The 21588-nt window shown below is 39.7% G+C and overlaps 1 protein-coding gene across 4 annotated transcripts in view; it reads left to right on the top strand.

Moving 5' to 3' along the window:
• The window catches only part of sobpa (sine oculis binding protein homolog (Drosophila) a), a 55224-nt gene that overhangs the window by 12595 nt on the left and 21041 nt on the right, over positions 1 to 21588 (top strand). For 2 of the 4 annotated variants that reach the window (XM_005477542.4, XM_025900889.1), the window contains exons 2-5: positions 4172 to 4292; positions 5839 to 6048; positions 11366 to 11517; positions 12731 to 12754. In XM_005477542.4, the coding sequence (XP_005477599.1) occupies positions 4172 to 4292; positions 5839 to 6048; positions 11366 to 11517; positions 12731 to 12754 (507 nt within the window). The remainder of the gene's footprint in view (positions 1 to 4171; positions 4293 to 5838; positions 6049 to 11365; positions 11518 to 12730; positions 12755 to 21588) is intronic. The other 2 variants (XM_003445506.5, XM_005477543.4) reach the window with 1 other exon arrangement.

Raw genomic sequence — 21588 nt, 5'->3', positions numbered from 1 at the left:
TATTCCCATTACTCGAAAAGAAAAACAAAGTACTGATGATTAAATCCTTAGCAGTGACCCGTCTGACCTTTCCAAATCTAAAGGTGACCTTGCTAAAGGTGCCCCTCAGCTTTTTGAACCACCTGCCTGAGGAGATAAAGCTCCGTGACTTCCTTTAAATCACTTATCCAAAAATTTTTAAAGCTTTATTTAACTTGTCTTTTATCAGCTCTCTTTTTTAAATCATTTGAGCATTTTCTGCTATAATTACTTTATTGCTTTTATTCTTTTAATGGTATTTATTAATTATTCCGGCACTATGGAGGGTTTTCTTCGATCTTAGTTTTTTTTTCATTAATTTCACCCTATTTTGTTTTGTCCCATTTTTAAATGTAGCGTTCGGCTTTTGCTTATCTGTCAGCCTCTCTATTTACATGTGCTCCTTAAAGAATATTGTTATTATTAAAAGTAGAGTTACCTCATACGAGAGTAACGTTAGGTTAAATGCACTAATCGCACTAGCTGCTGCATTTTTTTTTCATCCATGTTGGTAACAAATGTGGATAATGTGAATTTAGGCTGGCTGTGAGTGTCAGATGTGCTGGGTGGCACTGATCGCCCTCGCTGTGTCGTGTCAATAGGAGCTGTTTGTAATTGAGATTTAACTGCTTGTTGTAGTGACTAATGAGTGACGCCTGCTGCCATGATGAAATCATATACAGAAAAATTGCAACTGACCTTTAAATAATGAACCAGCACCTCCGATTGAGCATGTGGCAGTGCACCTCTCAGTACTTTAAACTTTAAACTTAAGGAGTTTTTATTGTTATTAGAACATATGAATGCATTACCCTTCCTATTTGGAAATAATCCCTTCAGACTGCCAGCGTTCCCTCTATGCTGATAGTTTAGTGACCTGTGACTAATATCTTATTGCCAAGTCCAAAAAATTATGGCGGCTTTATCCTCGGTCACTGCTGAAGTCTGTTTCTAAAGGAAGAACATTTTCATCCATGTTTTAGAGTCAATTGAAAGCTGAACCATTTACAATAGTTTACGGTTCAGTGATCAGACGCTTCTGGGACCGTTCCAGCTGAGAGGTGCATGGTGATAATGGGCTGTATGCATTAGCGGGGTTATGATTTTGTTTTGAGTATAGTGCTTATTGACTGTGTTGTGAGAGGATGTTATGGAGGAAATACTTTTTAATGTTTCACCTGCATTGAGTTTTATATATTCATATTCACACTCTCTCTGAATTGCATCACATTTTGCGGTGCCTGCGGTAACTGTTAGAACTTTATTGCTTTGCTCAAATCAAGTTGGATGGCACTCTGTCACAAGATGCAACTTATGTCATTTACTGGACTGGACATTAACTGTGAAGTGTTATTTTCTGCTGTATTAATTGACTTAGTTTGTGTTTGTCCAGCACTGGGAATCCACAGAAAATCTCCTTTGTCTGTGTTGTTTGTTGTTGTTCTTTGTCTATTGTTTCAGTCTTGGATTAGCCAAAGTCAGTGTATTTTAAAGGAATCCATTTGCTCCAGTCTGCTTTATGTACCTGATTTGTCCTTTTCTCTGATGTCGGTTTAAAAATGACTCCTTCCTATGGTCATCTCTAGATGACTAGGTGGGGCTTATATACACTAGGTTCTGTTTATGGAAGCAGGGTGAAGGGCAGCCAATCAAAAGAAAGTGAGCTTTCAGCAGCTGGAGTTAAAATGGCTTGTTTCAGATAAAGCATTTACTAACTGCATGCATAAAAGGCCAGCATAAGACAAGTAGAGTCCATAATTGACTGGTTGGTTCTCCTTTAGGATGTAAAACAGGAATTAAAAGCTAGCCTGAAATAACAAACTCTAGCCTTTGGATGTGTAGGAAGCCCCCTGGCATTGCAACCAGCCTAGAAACATTTTTATGTATAATGTTAATAAAAACAAACTTTGTGATTTTCTGTTTTTATTGTGGAGGGGATTACTCAGAATAAATATACTGCAGTAACTGGTGAGATTTAGAGTTAGTGCTGTCTTAAAACTTAAATTACAATTGTCTTAAAATGGCCTAGCTGTGGACAACCTGCTTGTATTCTGCAGAATAAGCTAGGCAAATGAACAGAATTTTTCAGCTCCTAATAAGAATTTAAAGCTGGATCACTCCTCCTAGTTGCATTTCCAGATTGGGAGGTCAGAATACCTCCATCAAGCTTGACTTAAAAAAAGTGGATGCTTTGAGCACCAACAGTTTGAAAGATGAGTGAATTTATTGTTTTTGTTTTAGACCTTCTTTCTCATTGAAGGCTTTCTGTAAAAATGTTACTATAGTACATCAGTACTCTGTAATGTGTTGTTATCAGCTGGTATTTCTAACAATGATAACCTGGCAAGAGAGCCTGAGCGTGACCAGCTTGGATGTAGCGTCATTGCCAGCTCTGTTTTCAAAGTAAATGGATCAAAGATTTATATTAAAACAAGCTGATATTGATCTTCTCATCTATCTCTTGACAGGAAAGAGGATGTTAAATATGTCCTTTACCAGTCTTTATACTCTCATGCTAAGGACCAAAACAGTGTTCAAGGGCTATAAACTATCCATCCAATCAATTTTGGGATATGGAGCCAGCTGTCATGGGTGAGGCAGGATGCACTCTGGACAGGTCGTTAGCTTGTTGCAGGGCTAATACACAGAAACTGACCATTCAGTCTCACATTCACACATCCAGAAGGAAGCCAGAACACCCAGAGAGAGCCCACACAAGCATTGGGAGAACATGCAACATGCACAAAAAAAGGCCTGAGCCTAGACCTTCTTTTTGCAATAAGACGGTCCACTCAGCCACTGACTGCCAATTCTAAAAGGTGGCCTTTTTCCTAAACCAATCAAAGAGCAAGTAAAACTGTGTCTGATAACAAAAACAAGGGGAAAAAATTAAATGAAAAGGGTACTACAGAGGGCACAAACCCCAGCTTCCCGGGTTAAAGTGTTGTGACTTTAACATTCATGCCATGGATGAATGCACAGAGGTAGGCCTCTGCTGCCTCAGTCTGGGTGATAGGTCAAAATTTTCCATCTGGCTACTGTCACTCCAAAAACCAATGAGTAAGAGTGCATTTACATTCATATGTTTCTGCAGAGCCAAAAAGAAGGAGACACAGTGTTTTGGTACTTTTTGATTTGCAAAGTAATTTACCGGGTTGAAAAGGATCGACTAAATTACCACTGCAGATATGTTTGTTGAACCCAATCAGCCTTGTAGTGCAGCACCAACAGTGATCCAGGTAAATAGGTTGAAATAAGAGGCCAAGAAAGAGCAAGGGAGTTTAACATTTTGATGTGAAACTGGGTTGTTTGAGGGTAAGTGAGGTCCATAACTCCAAGGAAGACTTATTTTTGGGTTTCTCAGCATTGAATGACATAAGTGAGTGAATCAAGTGCCATTTAAGTGATGCGGGGAAGCTGTTTTAGCTGATCAGAAAATCTCAAAGACCAGTAACAGCATAAAAAACATTAGTCTGTCCCTTATCTCTACTGTTACTGTGTCTTTACTGTACTGTACTGTTCCAGTTACTGTAAATTGATACATTTTCTATGCTGGTTACCATTCTGTGATAGGGTTCCCATTCTCTTTATTACACTCTGATAAGATCCTCCTCTTTTATTGTGCAGTGATAGGGGCTATTAGTTCAGCCGGCTGCACACTGCAGCGTTTGGACGGGAGTTTGCCCCAATTAGGTTGACCTGTACTTATGAAGAGGACATGCAGCGAAAACTCCACATTGCGGTTTTCTCTTGACACAGAGTTAAAATTTTGAGTGGGATCACAATGTCTCTCCTTAATTAGCTGAAGAAATGTGGACAAATCTAAAGAGCGAGTCAAGGTCTCAAGAGAGGCGCAAAAAAATGCAACAAAATACCAGATTGCTGCATTAGCATTTGTAACAAATGACCTCAAACCTCATTTATCTTCTTCTTGTTCCAGCTTGGGTAACATTAATATTTCATGTGAAAATGTACTTTTATTTTTTGAAAAAAAGAAGAAGTTTCTGACCTTTAACTTGCTATTATTTGACTTTTACTATATCTCTGCTCATTAGTATTGTATCACTGTGTATAATTAAAGCGGGCTGACAATTATTTTTTAAGCCCGACTGTTCCTATATAAAGAGCTTTGTTCCTTCTCTTTGTGTTGCAGAGTTTTGCAGAGAACACCATGAATGAGCTGCTGGGCTGGTACGGTTATGACAAGGTGGAGCTGAGAGACTCTGACAGCCTGGAAATAGGGGAGATGCCACAGCACATCTCTGTCCTCAAAGGTATACAGCTTTAGTGGAAAATATGATCAGATCATGAAAGATGATCTGATCATACACGCATGTTGTTTGTGTGTTAACAAGCAAACCTTATTATTTCCCACTAACAAATTTCCCACCTGTGGGACTAATAAAGGTCATCTTATCTTATCTTATCTTATCTTATCTTATCTTATCTTATCTTATTATGGAGCCATCAGCAGATTTCTATATTTTTTTGTCTTTGTTGGATTAATGATGCATCGCATTGCCTTGAGGCAAATGCTGTGATTTTGGTGCCATATAAATAAAACTGAATTGAACTGAACTGAAATTCTGTCAATATAACCAATATAGCCTGAATATAAAAGATGGATGTAATCTCTGGTTTCTGTGGTCCCATTCTAAATACCTAACTTTATTTCCTGGTTTTCGGCAGAGGTCCAGTCCAGTTCACTCAAAGTGGCTTTGCCCCCAATTCAATTCAATTCAATTCCAAATTACAACAACAGTCACCTCACAGTGCTTTATATTTTAAGGTAGAGACTCTACAGTAATACGGAGAAAACCCCCAACAATCCGCTCACCCTCTACGAGCAAGCTTATGGCGACAGTGGGAAGGAAAAATTCCCTTTTTATAGGAAGACACCTCTAGCAGAACCAGGCTCAGGGAGGCGTGGCCATCTGCCACCACCAATTGGGGGTGAGGGGAGGGAGACAGGACCAAAGACTCTTCCCTGTGGAAGAGAGCCAGAGATTAATAATAAGTAAGATTCGAATTCTGTATAAGTGAATGAAATAGCTGAGTGGAAAAGAAACACACAATGCATCATGGGAAGTCCCCATTAGCCTAGGGCTATAGCAGAATCACTAAAAGAGGATTCGGGGTGATCTGATCCAGCGCTAACTATATGCTTTATAAAAAAGGAAAGTTTTAAGCCTATATAGAGTCTTACAAGGCTGTAAACAGGTTTATTTCAGCTTTCAAATCATACTTTTAAGGATTTCATCCATTCAATTGACTCGCCTTTGGAGCCAGCCTCAAGTGGCCACTAGAGGAACTGCAGTTTTTGGCACTTCCACTTTGGCTGCTTTTTTATGGGTTGTCACATTTACAAGATCTTTAAACTCTTTTGATGTCTTCTGAATGTCTATTTGACAAATCTTTTTTGCACTATAATCTTTTAATCTGCTACATGTGCTCAGAGCTGAATAACTTTGTAAACTTTTAACTGCTGTTTGGTGCTGTGCAGGTTGTGCACTTTAGGTTTAATGCAGCTTCTCTACGTGACGCAGCCTAAATAAGAGAAATCACACTAAACCAAACATTAAAGTTGTACGTTTACAACCAAAACAATGAGCTGAGTGATGCTACCTCAGTTGATTTCAGAGAGGTCTGGATTTACCTTAAAATCCAGTAATTTTTAAGTATTTTTGCTTCTACTTAAGTGGAAAATATTGAGTCATAATTTAGGTGAATCTTGGATGTTTACACTCATAGTATTTGCAGCAAATGCTGCTCATTAGCTGGTCAGTAAATGCTTTATTTTACTTAACTTTTCCCATCTAGAAAACTCGTTGCCAAAAATCCCAGCTTCAACAGAGAACAGTGAAGACTCTCCGGATCGAGCCAACAGCTTTCAATCGTTGCCAGCCTCCAGGAACGGACTCACAGAGACCTCCACCACGCCGTCCACCTCCACGCCCAGCACCAAGGAGCATGGCAACCTGCCCATCATAGTCCCCATGATCCCTCCGCCACTGATCAAGCCCCCTGCAGGTACAGAGCACTAATGCCATTTTGGAGAGATTAATGCAGCAGATTAATTGATAAAGTAGTTTAGACTTATGCATGTCCTTGATTTTTCAAGAGCAGTAAAACGTGATGCCTTCAGCCACATCACAGCTTGTGTAGAAAGTTACAATTGTTTTCTGCTTTTATGTTACGAGGAAGGTTACTTATTAAATTTGCAAAAAGATCAAGGTCATTTTCAGCCCATCACTGATTGCTAATATATTCACCCAAATGCCTGAAAGCAAGCAAACACACACACACACATACACACACACGCACACACACACACACACACATGCACACACACACACACACATAGAACAGTTGTTTCTCCAGTCTCAAAGAAGAAATGTCATAAACTTAAACCACAGCTGCTCTCCAAACAGACTGGATTACAATGAAGATATCTAAATGCTGATTCTCCAGCACTTAGCATGGAAACTCAGGATTTATGCAGTTTTAAAGGTTTCGGTTTGTGCAATGGTCTGAAAGCCTGCGTATCAGAGCAGAGGCAGGCGACTAATGAGCTAGCTACCTGCTGTACACCTTGTTTTTCTCCACCTGCCCAAGTGTCAATATTACCCCATCAAGTCTCTGAGGAAATGTCCACGTTCCTCGGCCAGACAGAGGGCTTCATTATCCCTTGCGTCTGCTGTGGACAGGAGGCTGGTACGCCCCGGCGAAGGGAGCGAGCCTCCTTGGCATCGCCCAAGAGGAGTCCCCGCTGGCCCTGCCTAGGCGGGGAAACAGATGGTGCGGTCCCACTTAAAGCCCACCAGCACCAACTAACCACCCGGCCAACACCTCCCTCAACTCCCCCACCCTCCACCTCCACACATACACTGAATTATTCATGTGCCCCCGCAAAATCCGACAAAGGACCTTTTGAGGTGCAGGTACGGCGAATGACGGTGGCATTTAGTACGGAGGCTGCATAATTACTGGCATGTTTTTTTTCCCTGCTCATGCAGATGTGAGTGTTTTCAGATGAGCTTGTTAGGATGTGCCAGGATGTGGGAAGGCGAAAACAGCTCCACCTCAAGATGTCTCTTTGTGTGAAAATGTTGAGATACTGTGAAAGATGTTGTGATTTCATATTGGCCTTCGATCCTGATCATTATGCTGCGGTGCATGCATTTTTTCGAGCAACGTACAAACCCTGATCCACCCACTCAGTCAGCTTAGAATTAAGATATTTTGTCTTTTTTCTCTTATTGCTGCAGTGGGTAGCTATCCAGATAGACACAAAAAGGCCGAGAGAGTATAGGAATGAGAGCAGAGGGGAAGCTAAGCCATAAAATATGCATGTTGGGTCTGCTATGCTGTCTTTAGGGCCCCAGGGAGTTATTCCTTTAATTGTGAGTTAGTCTTTACTTAAAATCTGATGGCCCTGTAGATCCATTAAGCTCCACAAGAGGTGAAAAGCCTGGCCAGCGTGCGATAGGGAGGTGAACAGAGGTGAAAGACTAATGGGCCTGCGTTTTTTCGCCCTCACACCCGCGTATAGTCATAATGTGATAATTGGGAGATACTGGAGGGAATCTCGGAGGATCTCTCTCATTTCAGCAGCGGCGGCACTAAAAGCCCGCAGCTCATCATCAGCAGTCACAGTTTACCGCAGAAGAGGCATTTCGCTGTCACTGAGGGTCTGTTAAAATAATTTGTTGACCACACAGCAACGCGGCAGCTGCATGCAATACAATTACATTCACGGTTAAACAAGGGAATACATTTGTTGTTGTCATAAACATGATTTTGAGAATTAAAAGCGGAATGTGAGGGGGTCAGCTGCAGCTGTACTGTTTCATTTTCCTTATTTTCTGTCACATATACTGTAACAATGCTTGGTACTCATATTAAACATGATCAAACAGCATATATCCTGGAGTCCTGTGAGCCAAAAGCTCAGGCTTCAGAATATTCTTAACCCTCCTTTTTGTTCTATATGCTTGCATCTAAATGATGTCATAGAGAGGTGATATTTCTAATATGATTGACTGATTATGATTGATTTCTAATGATAACTGTGAATGCAGTAGCTCTACTCACCAGCAGTTTAAGCCATTAGTTTGCAAGAGGCAGCCAATCAGTAGAAAGTTAGCCTTAATGGGAAAGGAGCTAAATCAGCTTCAGCCAGAGAATGAACTAATGCACTGCTCCGAGGCTTTGTATGAGATAAACGAGGACTATTTTGAACTATGAATTATGCAAAGCTACTCTACTAGGGTCCAAGAATAACAATACCCTGAAATTACCATAACTGGTCCCCTTTACCAGACAGATGAGCTCTGGATACCTTTTAAAAATCCTTTTTTAAAATCTTTTTTATCCCAGAATAAGCAAAAGTCGAGATCACTCCATCTCACTGTAAATTGTGGTAGGGCAATAAAATGTGTCCTAAATCCACACGCTTGCATGTATTTACTTAAAATAATACTTTATTTTTATTTATGAGTCAGTCCTAGAACAGAAATGTTCATTATGTGCTAATATAATGTAAAAATGCTGCACACTACTGTAATTATCAATATGCAGCATCTTAATTCTGCCTGTTATTTTTTATCCCCTTGTGACCTACATGTCCCTGCCTCTACTATTTGTTTTTTAGCCCCAATGGGGCTCAAACAAATCTGACACAGTCTACACTGCAAATAATAACAAAGTCAGAAAGTGAATTTCACCTGTAGCACTCAGGACAATTTATACAACTGCTATTTCAGCATGAAAACTACCACTAACTAAATAAAAGACAAAATTCAGTTCAGTCTCATTTATATGGCACCAAACCAGAAAAACTATCATCTCAGTGTGCTTTTTATTGTATGCTAAAGACCCTACAATATTAAAAAGAAAACCCCAACAACCAGATGACCACCTATGAGCAAGAACTTGGTTTAACTAACATCAGACTAAGGCTCAGCTAGGACAAGTAATCTGCCACAAACCGGTTGAGGGTGAGGAGAAAGTGAAGAGTGTCAAACACATGCCTGATCAAACTTCTCGACAAAGGTCAGATCTGCGGTTTATTATTTCAGCTTGTTGAATTGCAGTTATGCATCATATCTGCTGTCTGTGCAGTTGGAAAGCCTCGTCTCTAAATGAATTGTTACATGCAGTATGTTTGCAATTGATATAGCAGCTGCTGTGATGGACGGATAGAGAAGATCCAGCCACACTCATATATGAAAAGATAAGCCCTAATCTGACCATGATTCACTGCATCGCTCACAGTTAGATCATGCGGCCCATGGTGCAGTAAAGCATTATACAGAGCTGATTTATTTTTACATGTTTATTGACTCTTATAAAAGTCTGCTACTGATCTCAGTAAATGGAAATGGATGTCCCCTCCCCAATGTGCTTACAAGAGGGTGACACACTGCAGACAGCGCTATGCAGGAAATGCAGAAAAAAAAGTAACATCAAACATTTTCTTCTACTAATCTACTGTGGTGTCATTTTTATTCATTCTTCCTTTAAACTGACAGTATAGCACATTTTAAAATATTACAATGTTATTGTAAACACTGTGGTCATATTTTTAAGGGCTGAACTCCATTAGTTAAAGTTCATAAATGTTACAATGAGAGCAGTAATAAATTATAAGTATTCAGTAAGGCTTCAGAGTAGAGAATTATTTTTCTCAGGGGGGAGAAAAAATATCCCACACACTATATAAATGTGAATGGTGAAAGGGTTTAAAGAAGCCAAAAATAGTCTTTATTACCAGACTGTGAGCATGTTTATTTCTCTTGTAAGGTTCAAGATTGACTCACTTCTGTGAGCCATTAGAGGAACTGCACTTCCATGTTGGCTTTGTTTCTTGGGTGTCCGCTTGGAGAGAGCGTACAGTCGGCAACACACATAACCTAGAAGTGGTACTTGAATAGCGCTTTTCTACTATAAGTGAGCACTCAAAGCAAACCTTATTCACTGAGTGACACATTCACTTTTTTCCTGTACATAAGACCAACAACCTTCTGAAAGGTACCGTACCCGCTCTACCACACAAGCCACAAGGGTGCACAGTGGCACAATCCCTTACACTGACTATGTAGCATGTTAAAGATCAGGTGATGTCACTTTCAAATGTGTTAGACTTTTGCATTCTCAAATACGCCTTCTGTTGAGTAAGTCTAGCTTAGGTGTATTCACTTGTAGATGTAATTTCTGCCCAATTATGCATTATGCAGACAGTCGCCTGAGGTCACATAGCACTAAAACAAAGCCATAAGTCATAATAACAGGTCAGAAAATGGGTCATGTGCGAGGGACGTGACTAATCAGGAAGGGACTCATCGAGGTATCTAATGTGTGTGTCTGCATCATTATTCCCAAAAGTCCCAGAAGTCCCAATTTCTTCCTGTTTAGATTTCAAATGCTACACATTGTAAAATGAAAACATATCAGTGTGGATACGGCCCAAAGTGTGCCTGCTTATTTAGCAGTTAACAGACATCCTATAGCTCCAGTCTTTGCTGAAACACCATAACCTTAATCTTGTTGTGAACCTGTAATGTGAATATATGTTTATCACAGCGACTGTCCTTGTGGGCTAAATTTGTTTATGTATTCAGTTTTTTCCCCTCATGTTTTTTAATTTTGTTCTTTTTCTTCCTTTCCTCTGCCCTAAAAGTGCCCTCGTCATGAATAATTTCGGAATTAAAAAAATAAAAATAAAGTGTGGTTTCACATTAGGTTTTAGTGTTTATATGGAGACGGTGGAAATCAGGCTTGTGTAACATGGAAAACTTTTCGCTCATGTGTTCCATTTATGCCTCACCAAACTGACACCTTTGATGGCACAAACTATCAAGAGGACGCTGCACCTCACAGAGACTCCTGCGTCATCTTCAGCAGCAGCAGAATACATGCTTTTGTCCCTTCAAGTTCTCTAATACCCACAGAGCACAGCCATAAACAAGCATTTCCCCATATCCCAGGCTCATCCGTTGTGGCTACGTTTATCCACGGCAGGGCTTCATTATAAATCCTGCAGTGGTTTTGTGGTTTGAGTCTTGAAAAGTTTTATCCAGTTGAGCAGCTGGGCTTCATCAGTGGAATTAATGCCTTTATGGTTTGTGAGTTTAATACGTGTAGTTGCATACTTTGTCCCTGCCATGCACTTTTTACCTTACATATAGGATAGATTGTAATCAATATCAGGCTCACTTTGATTACAGAGTTTGAGAATTGTACCACAAGGTTATTTTATTGGACATAGTATTAGAATATAGTAAAAGCCCGTGGTGTAAAGAGCACATCATAATGCTCATTTCATTACCTCTCCTTTTCTCTGTAGATGAGGATGCGTCCAATGTGCAGATCATGTGCGCCTGGTGCCAGAAGGTCGGCGTCAAGCGGTATTCTCTGAGCATGGGGAGTGAGCTGAAGAGCTTCTGCAGTGAGAAATGCTTCGCTGCCTGCCGCAGAGCCTATTTTAAGAGAAACAAGGTAACATCCCTTCCTTGTCAACAGCTTGACTCTTTAATATGATGTATTTTAGACACTTTGCAGAGACTTTGTGTTACAACTCTGCTGGTGAGGCCCAGAGAAGAAAGTGAAATCCCCTTCCCCCCCAAAATATCCTGATAGGTCTGCAATTGTTACTACGATGGGAATGGTTACTGGGAATAGTGTGAATTGGTTTAATAGTGTTCATCATCTGAGAATGTGTACATGTTCCACTCTGACCAATACTGATGCTTGGTCGGGGCACCAGGCCCCCCCTTTAGCCTCATTTTCTCACAGTATCATTTCTCCTTATGGTGAACTAAAATTTGAAGGAAATGTGTATTTCCTGGCCAGCTCCAAGTGGTTGCTAGAGGTTGCTAGCAGTCACCATGAAATCTTAGACTTACCCCTATTCCTGCAGGCTTAGAGTGACATGACATCCCTAATAACTGTTAGTTGCTAGGAAAAAGAGTGTTTTTCACAGCCAGTTGGCAAGTGGTTGCTGGAGGTTGTTGGTGGTCACCAGGTGAAACTGGTCACAAAGAGGTTTACTGTGCTGCACTGAAAACCTCTTCAGTAGTTTTTGCAGGTTGCATGGTAAAAGATGCTAACTTGTTTGCAACCACAAAACTACTTGCAAGCATTAATGAAACTGCAAACTTCTTCAAAGTAAAGGTTACCCTTTTAAATTAAAGCGTTTTACTTTGACAGAAAATGTTCTGCATTTCAGTTTTGGTGCAGCAGCCTTTGCTACTAATTTCCCCCCGGGACTGCCAGCAACATTTCGCCAACAGGCTGAGGAATAAACACTTTTCCCTAGCAACTAGAGGTTGCCAGAAGTTCACCAACCAGTCTCCTGGCGTGTATGACTTGCAACCTAACATCTTGATTCTATTCACATATTATGTATCTGTTTTACTGTTAGGAGCAGAGTATCAGCAATTAATATGGTTCCCAAAAACTAGAATATCACCCATCAAGCCTTTCATCCTTTTAACACACCATATTCTGCCATATGTGAGAAGGAGCTGTCTAAGCTTCATCTTATCAACCTAAATTGTGACTCGGTGCAACAAAAGGTTAAATCTTGTTTAAAAATGGCACATTTTTGGCTACAAACCACATTAGCAAATATCAAAGTTGTTATTGTGTTGCCATCCCTCCCCCTCCAGTTACTGTAGTTAAATACTCTCCTTTCTCTCTTGTACCAAAGCTTGGATTTATAAGGAATTATACCGTGAGTATGATGTTTTACTCTCCTGCTTGTCTGTCCTAAAATCATTCAAACATAATCACTCTTCAAGCACTGCACTGAAGCAGGAACCATAGGGGAGCACTTAGACTACGTCTCTTCATTTCAGTTAGTGAGATTCAATTTCTTTTTTTTTTCTGACACTTTTTCCCCAAAGCATGACAATCAAATTGAGCCTTGCATCTACTGTACTGTTGTATGTTTTTAATTTTTTACCTTTGACACTTCAGCTCATTTGCTTTCATAGCGAGTTTGTAGTTTTCATTGTACTGAATGTTGATTCTGTTGATGTCAAGGAGTCTGATGCGGTGAATCCTCGCAGGGGAATATGTGACAGTTACAAAAAGCTATGAGTCTTTATATCAGATCAAAACGCTTCTTTTGAACTGGTTTTATTTTGATCTCTGAGCTCCAGAGGAGGTCAGAAGAAAAAGCACGTACAGGTATGTGTCACGCGGTACGCAGCAAAGTGGGCGAGGCAGCTTCATATCAATCAGAGCTCAGTCAGGGAGGCTGTAAACAGGACATCAAATACAAGGCTCATGGCTGTGAAGGAAGCCCCCTGCTATGAATCAGTGGGAGTGGGCCTTGTGTGAAATTATCCAGAAATGAAAGGCAGTTTATGTAAAGTTTACATATACATCAAAGAAACAGAGTTAATAGAAAATATAGTTTGCACACACCCCATATAATACATTTTTGGAGGCCTTGGTACATTTTGTAATTCCAGAATATCTCCTCTGTCAGACTGCTCAAAAGAAAATGTCCAAAATACAAATTTAGATCGTAATTTACACTTTGGAGATTTATGCAAATTAGTGCATGTTTAATGAGATTAGACCACATTTGCAAATGTAACCTTCAAGTGACCAAGTGAAGTCATTTATGATCCCGGTCGTATAGTTATATGTGCTGCTGTGAAACGATTCCTGATGTGACTTTGTCAGTCTACTGTCAGCCCACTGGTGTGGCAAAGATACTGGAAAGTTGTGTGAGGTCATTTATAGCCCAGGAAATACATGCACTAAAAAAACTATTGTAATTCTCCACTTCTGATCACTACACTGTAATGTTTCGCAGTGAACTCTGGATAACAGACTGAGAGTAGAACTATCTACTGCTGCAGAAGGAGCAGTAGATCTCCCTTGAGGTAGATAATTAATAACCAAAGCGATGTTAAAAACTGCTTAAAGACGAGCAACTCCTTTTTGCATAAAAAAGGCTGAAAATAAAAATCATTGCATTAGAACATTTTAGAGCGTGAGTCATGGATAAAGTAAACAAACGTGCGAATGAAATATAATGAGATTGTAAAATCACTCACTAATACACACTCACTGGCTACTTTGTTAGGTTGAATTGATCGTTATTGCAAATCTCTAATCAACCAATCACATGCAAGTAATTCAGGTCATTTAGGTAAGCAGACATAATCAAGACGACCTTCTGAAGTTCAGGCTGATTTAAGTGACTTTGAATGTGTTAAAGCCAGGTGGGCTGGTATGATCATTTCTCATATTGGTGACTTACTGGGATTTTCCCACATGAGCATCTCTATTGTTTACAGAGGATGGACCGACAGTTTTCTGATTAATGGAGTAATAAGAAGGGAAAGGTCTCAATTCAATTCTGTTTAAACCTTTAACTCTAGTATGTTTACAAAATTAAACAATTTGGAATCTGGCTTCATCCAAAATGTCGATATATGTTCTGGAAAAGTACACACATCAGGTAAATGTTGCCTGTTTACGTTTCCAATATACAATATACAAGACTAATGAGCTCTGCATTACGTTCTGACCTTATCAATGACATTTTTGTACAAAGCGGAGCTGAAATGTATTGTGATGTGTGTTGAGAACAAATACAAAGAAGCAGCAGTAGTCTTTCCACTTCTCTGCCAGCTCTCCCCATTAACCTGCTCCAGACTTCTGACAGAAATTTTCAAAGCATGTCGTACGAGTGCGGTGACAGCTCCTCATGCAAGTAATAGTTTTAGAAAAGTTCAGACTTTAAAACTCAAAGTGAGGGGAGGGATAATATTAGTCTTGGAAAAAATCTTTTACATTACGAGTTCTCACAGTCATCCTGTTGTTCTGCTGATGCTTCAACATGCCCTTGATTATAATAACAATACTATTATACATTAATATTGTACATTTCTACCCCTCAGCTGCAGAATGATTCATCAGTGCAATCAGTCGGCTGCTTCTTCAAAAACACTTCATGAACTCGACTGCTTGATGCGATAACATTTAATTAAGTATTCCACTTTAGCCTAACAAAGCACACAAGCGTCTTCTGATATTTGGCCTGTTAAAAATTAAAGGCATGTTTTGTATGGAAGTCAATTTCTGCCAAATGAATAACAAAAGAGGTAATATCTCAACATTGTCGTCCAATTTTAAGCTTAAACTTTAAGTTTTGCATGACTTTTAAACCCAGACTCTGCGTTATTTATTTATTAGTTTATTTTAAATGATGTAACTCATATAATCAGGAACATTTAAAGCTCCCAATGATATGAAAAAACTAAATAAAAATCCAAAACAAAACATATTTCTCAAGAAATACCTCTGAAAGACCACAGCTTGGCCTCTACTCCTACTCATCTATTCCTGCTCCTAGTTTACTACTTACAGTCCTACTTATAAGGCTATGGACTGATATTAAAGTAAAGGACAAACCAACATAAAGTGCTTTAGTAAGGTGCTGCAGCATCACATGCCTGCAGAACAGCATCAATGCACGTTGGCAATTATTATGCAAGTTTTGGGAACTCTACTACTGGAGTGCCAACCCAATATCTCTCACAGGTATTCATTTAGATTGAGATCTTGTCACATCCTCTTCAAACTGTCCATTGAATCCTCGTGCTCTAAAGATGGGTGGCTTTGTAAGTTTGTAAGTGATGACTCAAATTGGGATAAAAATATATCATCATAGGATAAAAGCGATGACTCAACACTACTTTATGACCTTTTCCTTTAACACGTACTCACCACCAACGCATGGAGAGTCAGTTCACTCGTGATGCCTATTAAGGATGATCAAATATCATTACAGACTGCATCTAAAGAGTGCTCCTCAATTTCTTATGGTAGCCAGTTCCATAGACACCAGTGCTAGTGGTTCTAACTTTGGGGTGAGCATTTCTGTGATGGAGATCCAAGTGGGGCAGTAGGTCCAATAATATTCAGCTTTTTTGTTCAGTGGAAATGTATTGTATGTTGGAGGTTATAAGTGGACCCATCCAAAACAAAATCCACTACAAGATCAAATTGTTTCCATGAGTACTTGAGTACTAATTAGCAAAACTGAAAGTACGTGCGATGCCTGGTTAGCCAGCCTGATTCTATAGTTTTCCAGGTAGATAAACAATAAATGTGTAACTGTGGTCTTTTGTTTGGCAGTTAAGTAGCCAAATCTAGAAAATAAGTGGAACCAGTTTTGGTAATAAAATTACAAAACACTGTGGATAAAATCTTGCAGCTGTCATAGTAAAATCCAACCTATTGTAGCATGCATTATTACTTTATAAATGCTGATTTATGGATATTTTTAAATCTTAAACTGTGCATGTCACAGTTAAGGATTTTTGCTGAGCACAGTGCTTTTCTCTTATCTTTGCACCAGCAGAGAAAAAATGTACAAACATAGTCAGTTATGTCATGTGTAGTTTAGTGCACACCATCCGTAGTTTATGATAATATGTTCATTTATATACATACAGCGTGTTCTCAGCCAGTCAGACATGTTGGGAAAAGGCCTGCTCTACCACAGCAGCTCAGATTCTATATTTTGTCTGGCTCTTGCACATTCATGCAGGTCATTTGTGTAAATGATACCCATGTGTTTCTTTTCTCATGCACCCACAAGGTTGGCCACAACAACACAGCCTCCAGCCTTTTTTTTCCTGCTTAAAAAAAAAATGTCATGGCTTGAAAAAAAGAGTATCTTATGTCTACGTGTGCTTTGGCTGGAGGAGCGGAGACGTGGGGGAAGGAGAGGGGGGATACAGGGGGTGGGCAGCGGCTCTGGCATTATGTTGCATGAAATATCTTCAGCTGCCTCATCCATGAAACTCAATCCCCTCCTAGGGTGACTATGGCTGCTACTTTCTCACATCTCTACATAACTCCGCATTCTGTAGTGCCTATTTGAGTGTGGCGAAAGATGATTGATAGTTTAACTCGGGCTAATCACTTATGTGCCTGTTTACTGTGCGCCTTAAGCTCCTGGATTAGTTTGTATGGAAGGTGCAGCTTCCTCCCCGCTCGCAACACTCAATTATTCTGTCTGTCACCTCACACTGCCTGCTCACTTTCATTCTCTTTTTGACCATCCGCTATTGATTCAGAGGCACCACTTGGCTCTTTTTCTTGTTTGGTAATTCGCTGCAACCTAGTCCCTTCCCCGTGCGCACATTATGGCGGTTTGCGCGGTGTACACTGCACAAACCAAATCTGAGTGGAAAGATACCAACCAAAGGAAAAGTTCACCGAGTTTTCAGCTCCAATCTTGGACAGTTTGGAGGATTAAATTAGAATTAAGGGTGGAGTTTCAGCTGGAGGTAAAAGCTGCTTAACTGTCACACTTTTACACGCAGCTGTATGTTTTCCTACTTTATCTGACACCCACACATACGCCGATAAACAAGCTTGCTCATTGGACACAGTGCCAAGATTAAGTTAGGCAATTAGCAGTGATGGATTACGCTCTGCGAGTGTGAAAAAAGGTGGAATGAGAGCGCGCTCTGCTTTGCATGTACATGAAACACATTGTCTACGAATCATTTAGGGCTGGATTTTGAATGCAGGAAGCTGTAACAAATGCTTTGCTGTGGCATCAACTGTGATGAAATGTTGCTTGTTGCTGTTGCAATAGCTCCAACAATCTTTTTTTTTCTTTTCCATCCTCAGCTGGCTTTGAGTTTCTCAGCTTGAGCTCCTCAAAACACAGTTGGGCTTTAGTTTGTAATGCTGCATCTAGTTCTTATCTTTTAATTTTGCATTTGTACAAAATAAAGAAATATTGCTTGCATGCTTGAAAGAAAGCAGGATTTTTGCTTATGTGCAGGTTTAACCTATTTTAAAGCAATTAAATAACTTGATTAAACCTTAAACTCATGTAAAATAAAAAATTATCTTCAATATTTGCAGTTTCTGTGACATTATTGTGTATTATTGTTGACATTTTGAGATAATTACACAAAATGTCTAAAATAACTGGAATTATTTGATTTTTTAAAAAGTTTACTTTTACTGTACTTATTTCTATTGTTTTTCTCTATCTCAAAGCATCAAAGTAAAATCATCATTGTTAGGTTTCCACTTTACTGTAATCATATTACACTTTACTGTTTGACTAATGTCATACATTACTGAGTTAAATTCAGTAAATTTCATTACACTTAATAATCACACTTATACTTCTAGTTCTTGACTGCCATTAGAAAAAAATAACATCAAATGTGCACACATCCTGTGAAAAGCTGAATTTTCACAGGTAACAAAAGCAAGTGACTCCATTTCTGCCCGTTAATGTTATTGTAGTAGAACCACTTTGGTCACAGGTCACAGCATGTTTCTGTTATGTGCTCTTTGAGCTGGTTTTCTCCATCTCGGCATTTGGCTTTGTGTTGATACCCAAACACTGAGACAAAGATCTTGTGCATTTCCTTGTTAGAATAAGGATTTGTGCCAGTGTGTGGGACTGTAGCATAAGGTTTGTATTGTTAGCTGGCAGTTATGTGACAGTGTGACTCAGGCTATCCTGCTGAGTATTGCAAAAGTAATGTAGTGAGTGCTGTAATGAATTACTTTAATCAGAGAGAAACAAGAAGCAAGTTACGGCCCAACACTGGCAGTCAAGTTTTAGGCATGATGAGGACATTTTCCAAATAATATGCGAAATTCTTTGAAAACACTTTGCTACCTGTGAAGTAATCATTCTTAGTGTTTGCAAAAGTTGTAGGGTATTAAGGTAAATGCCTAAGATCAGATTTTGCTTGTGTATGTCTTTTTTAAGTCATCATATTCACAATACTCCATCTAATTATCAAAATCTGCCAAACCTGCAGGTTTAAGTCATGAGATATATAAAACATTTATGCAAAGCAGTTTGTGAATCTGTAAGAGCTGCTCAAATAAATATTTTAATGGTAACATAAACAGAAGACAGAATGCAGGAAGTCCAGTGCTTCCCAGCACTGTTTTGTTACTGTACTACTGCACTTAATAGGTCAATTTTTTGCTTTGTGTGAGGTATTTTAGTACAGATAGTCTACGTGTTTTGTTCTTGACAGTGCTTTGCACATTCTCTCCTTTTTGTTTCTTCTGTCTAGTGTAGTTTACTGTGATGCATGAACATATTTCCCCCTCAATATACATATGAATGTTCTCTCTTCTTTAAAAAGTAGAATTTTCCTTCTAGGCTAGAAGTCAGCATCTAAAGAGTGTTCACTTTGATACAGAACAGGAGTCGGGCATGCTTCCACAAATAATAATCTGCTAAATAGACACTGAAAATAAGACATCTTGGAAATTAGAAGATGAGGATCACTCTTATCCATCCATTTTCTTAACTGTTAGGGCTGTGGGAGAGCTGGAGCCTATTCCAGTGTACACCCTGGGTAGGTGACCATTCCCTCTTACAACCACTCGCTCTGAAACGATCGGTTAACCCAACAAGCATGTCTTTGGACTGTGGGAGCCCCACGCAAACACCAGGAAAACATGCAAACCGGCATGTTGCTCTGTGATCATTGCACCACCATGCTGCTGGAGTGGACGGTTATTCTGGCAAAATACTATATCTAAACATTTTCACCCCTCTGGTTTGCAGAAAATGAACTTTTCACTTTGGTGTCACTGACATATTCAGATTTGAAGGTGAATTATAGCCTTTTTCAGCTTATCTGTATCGCTTTTTTGAACTTACGAACGGTGAGTTTTATCTTTAGACATGAGAACTACAAAACTTCGCATGCTACACATGCTGCACATGCTGCACATGTCTCAACTTATAGCAAAAAGATCCTCAGCAGAACCAAATGCAGAACATTGGGAGTATGTGGTGTATATTTTAAGGATTTATGGAAACGTGACAAAAATGCACTGCTGGTAGTTTGAAGGGCTTTCTAAATTGAGACAATTAGAAAAATAACAAATTTCTGCCAAACAAACTGAACAGGAAAAGGTTTATGAGGTTTATGGCACAGAAAACCAGAACAGCACAAAAAGCAGAGAAAAGTGCATGACAAATAAATAATCAAATAAAGAAAAAACAATGAGGGAAAGCAGTCAATCACAAGGAGCGTAACCTGACTCAGGTGGGAAAAAGAAGAAGAAGGAGAAAAAGAAGGGAAGGGAAAAACAGGAAGTTAGGTACTGGAGATATACAAAGAAAGGTAATTACCAAAATAAAACCGGAAGTGGATGTAAGGAAGGAAGGATAGGACAGAGGAAGGCAAAGAGACGGAAGAGCTGGAGACACATGAACATAGAAATACCAAAAAATAATAGCAGTAAAATTAAACAGGGACCAAACTCAACTGATGGACCACGACACCATGACGCATCGCATTGAAATGTATGTTACATTATCTTTGCGTTTGTGCTGGTTTGGTTGTTTTTATAAAGGCTTCAAGCATAGGAGTGTGCAGGGTGATGGTCTGTAGAACTTGTTACTGTGTGAGATTGCTTGTGAGGAATAGATCAACTAATACTTATATTACAAATATAAATATATAATACAAGTTAACTTCTTTGGGTTTGCAGTGAATATTTCTTCAAGCAAAATTGAAATCATGCAGTCTTTCTTGTATATATAGTTTCATTTTTTCTTTATAAGTCTTTATGAAGAAAACAGCAAAATTGCATGCACATGAGCCACATAATTCGTTAAAGCATGAAGCGGGTAGGGAGGAAGCCTCCAGTTTGTGTCACACGGGTCGTTTTTGTTGCAGTGCGAGGCTTTTTGTTCACACCATGAAATGCCCCCCCTGGAGACCCCAGACCTCCATCAGTGTCTTTCCCTGGGAGCTCCCTCCAGGCGCGAGGGGGCAGAGTGCCGCTTCATGTCAGCCCAGAAATGTCACATCACCTCAAACACGCACACGTCTGCTTCCACACAGCCCCGTGGTTGCCTCCCCGCTCCGGCAATTTGCTTTTGCATCTTCACCGCCTGCCGAGGAGGGCACGCGCCCAGGAGAGACGTGTTGGGGGGGCGAGGGTGTGTGAGCATGCACGTGTGTGTATGTAACTGCTCCTTCTGCGTGTACGAATGCAGCTCCTTGTGGAAATTTTGAGTGCGCGATGAAGTGTGTAAAGTGTCTAGCAGTTACGAAGCCTTGAGGCCTGCCTGACACAGCTGCAGGGCACAAAGAGGAAGGTGATTATCTCATAGCTGCCAGCCATTCAGCTCAAATAAAGACAAAAGTAACTCCGACTAACTAGGAGACTGTAAAAGTGAAGCCACGTACATGAACTTAGAATGCGTTGGTGTCATTTCTTAAACTTGCACTCAACTCACACAAAAAGTGCAATAAAAATGTACTTTGTGTTTTATTTGCAGGCACAGTGGCGAAGTGCAATTTAGCATTGCACAGCTCACAGCAGATATATTAAGATGAGCATTTGCTACATTAAAAAAAGAGAGATTTAGTAGAAGGAAACTGGCCTGCAACATATTTGTGCAAAAGTTACATTTAGAGCCACATAAATGTTCAAAAGAGGAACACTGATCCATATGTTGCTGTAAAGAAAGTGATTGGATTGGGGTTTTTTTGTCGTTTTTTTACCACTTCCCACTTGCAC

The sequence above is a fragment of the Oreochromis niloticus genome, linkage group LG19 (assembly GCF_001858045.2).
Source record: "Oreochromis niloticus isolate F11D_XX linkage group LG19, O_niloticus_UMD_NMBU, whole genome shotgun sequence".
Classification (NCBI taxonomy): Eukaryota; Metazoa; Chordata; class Actinopteri; order Cichliformes; family Cichlidae; genus Oreochromis; species Oreochromis niloticus.
Note: the sequence above shows the minus strand (reverse complement) of the source record. Positions and strands in the feature narration are given on the sequence as shown.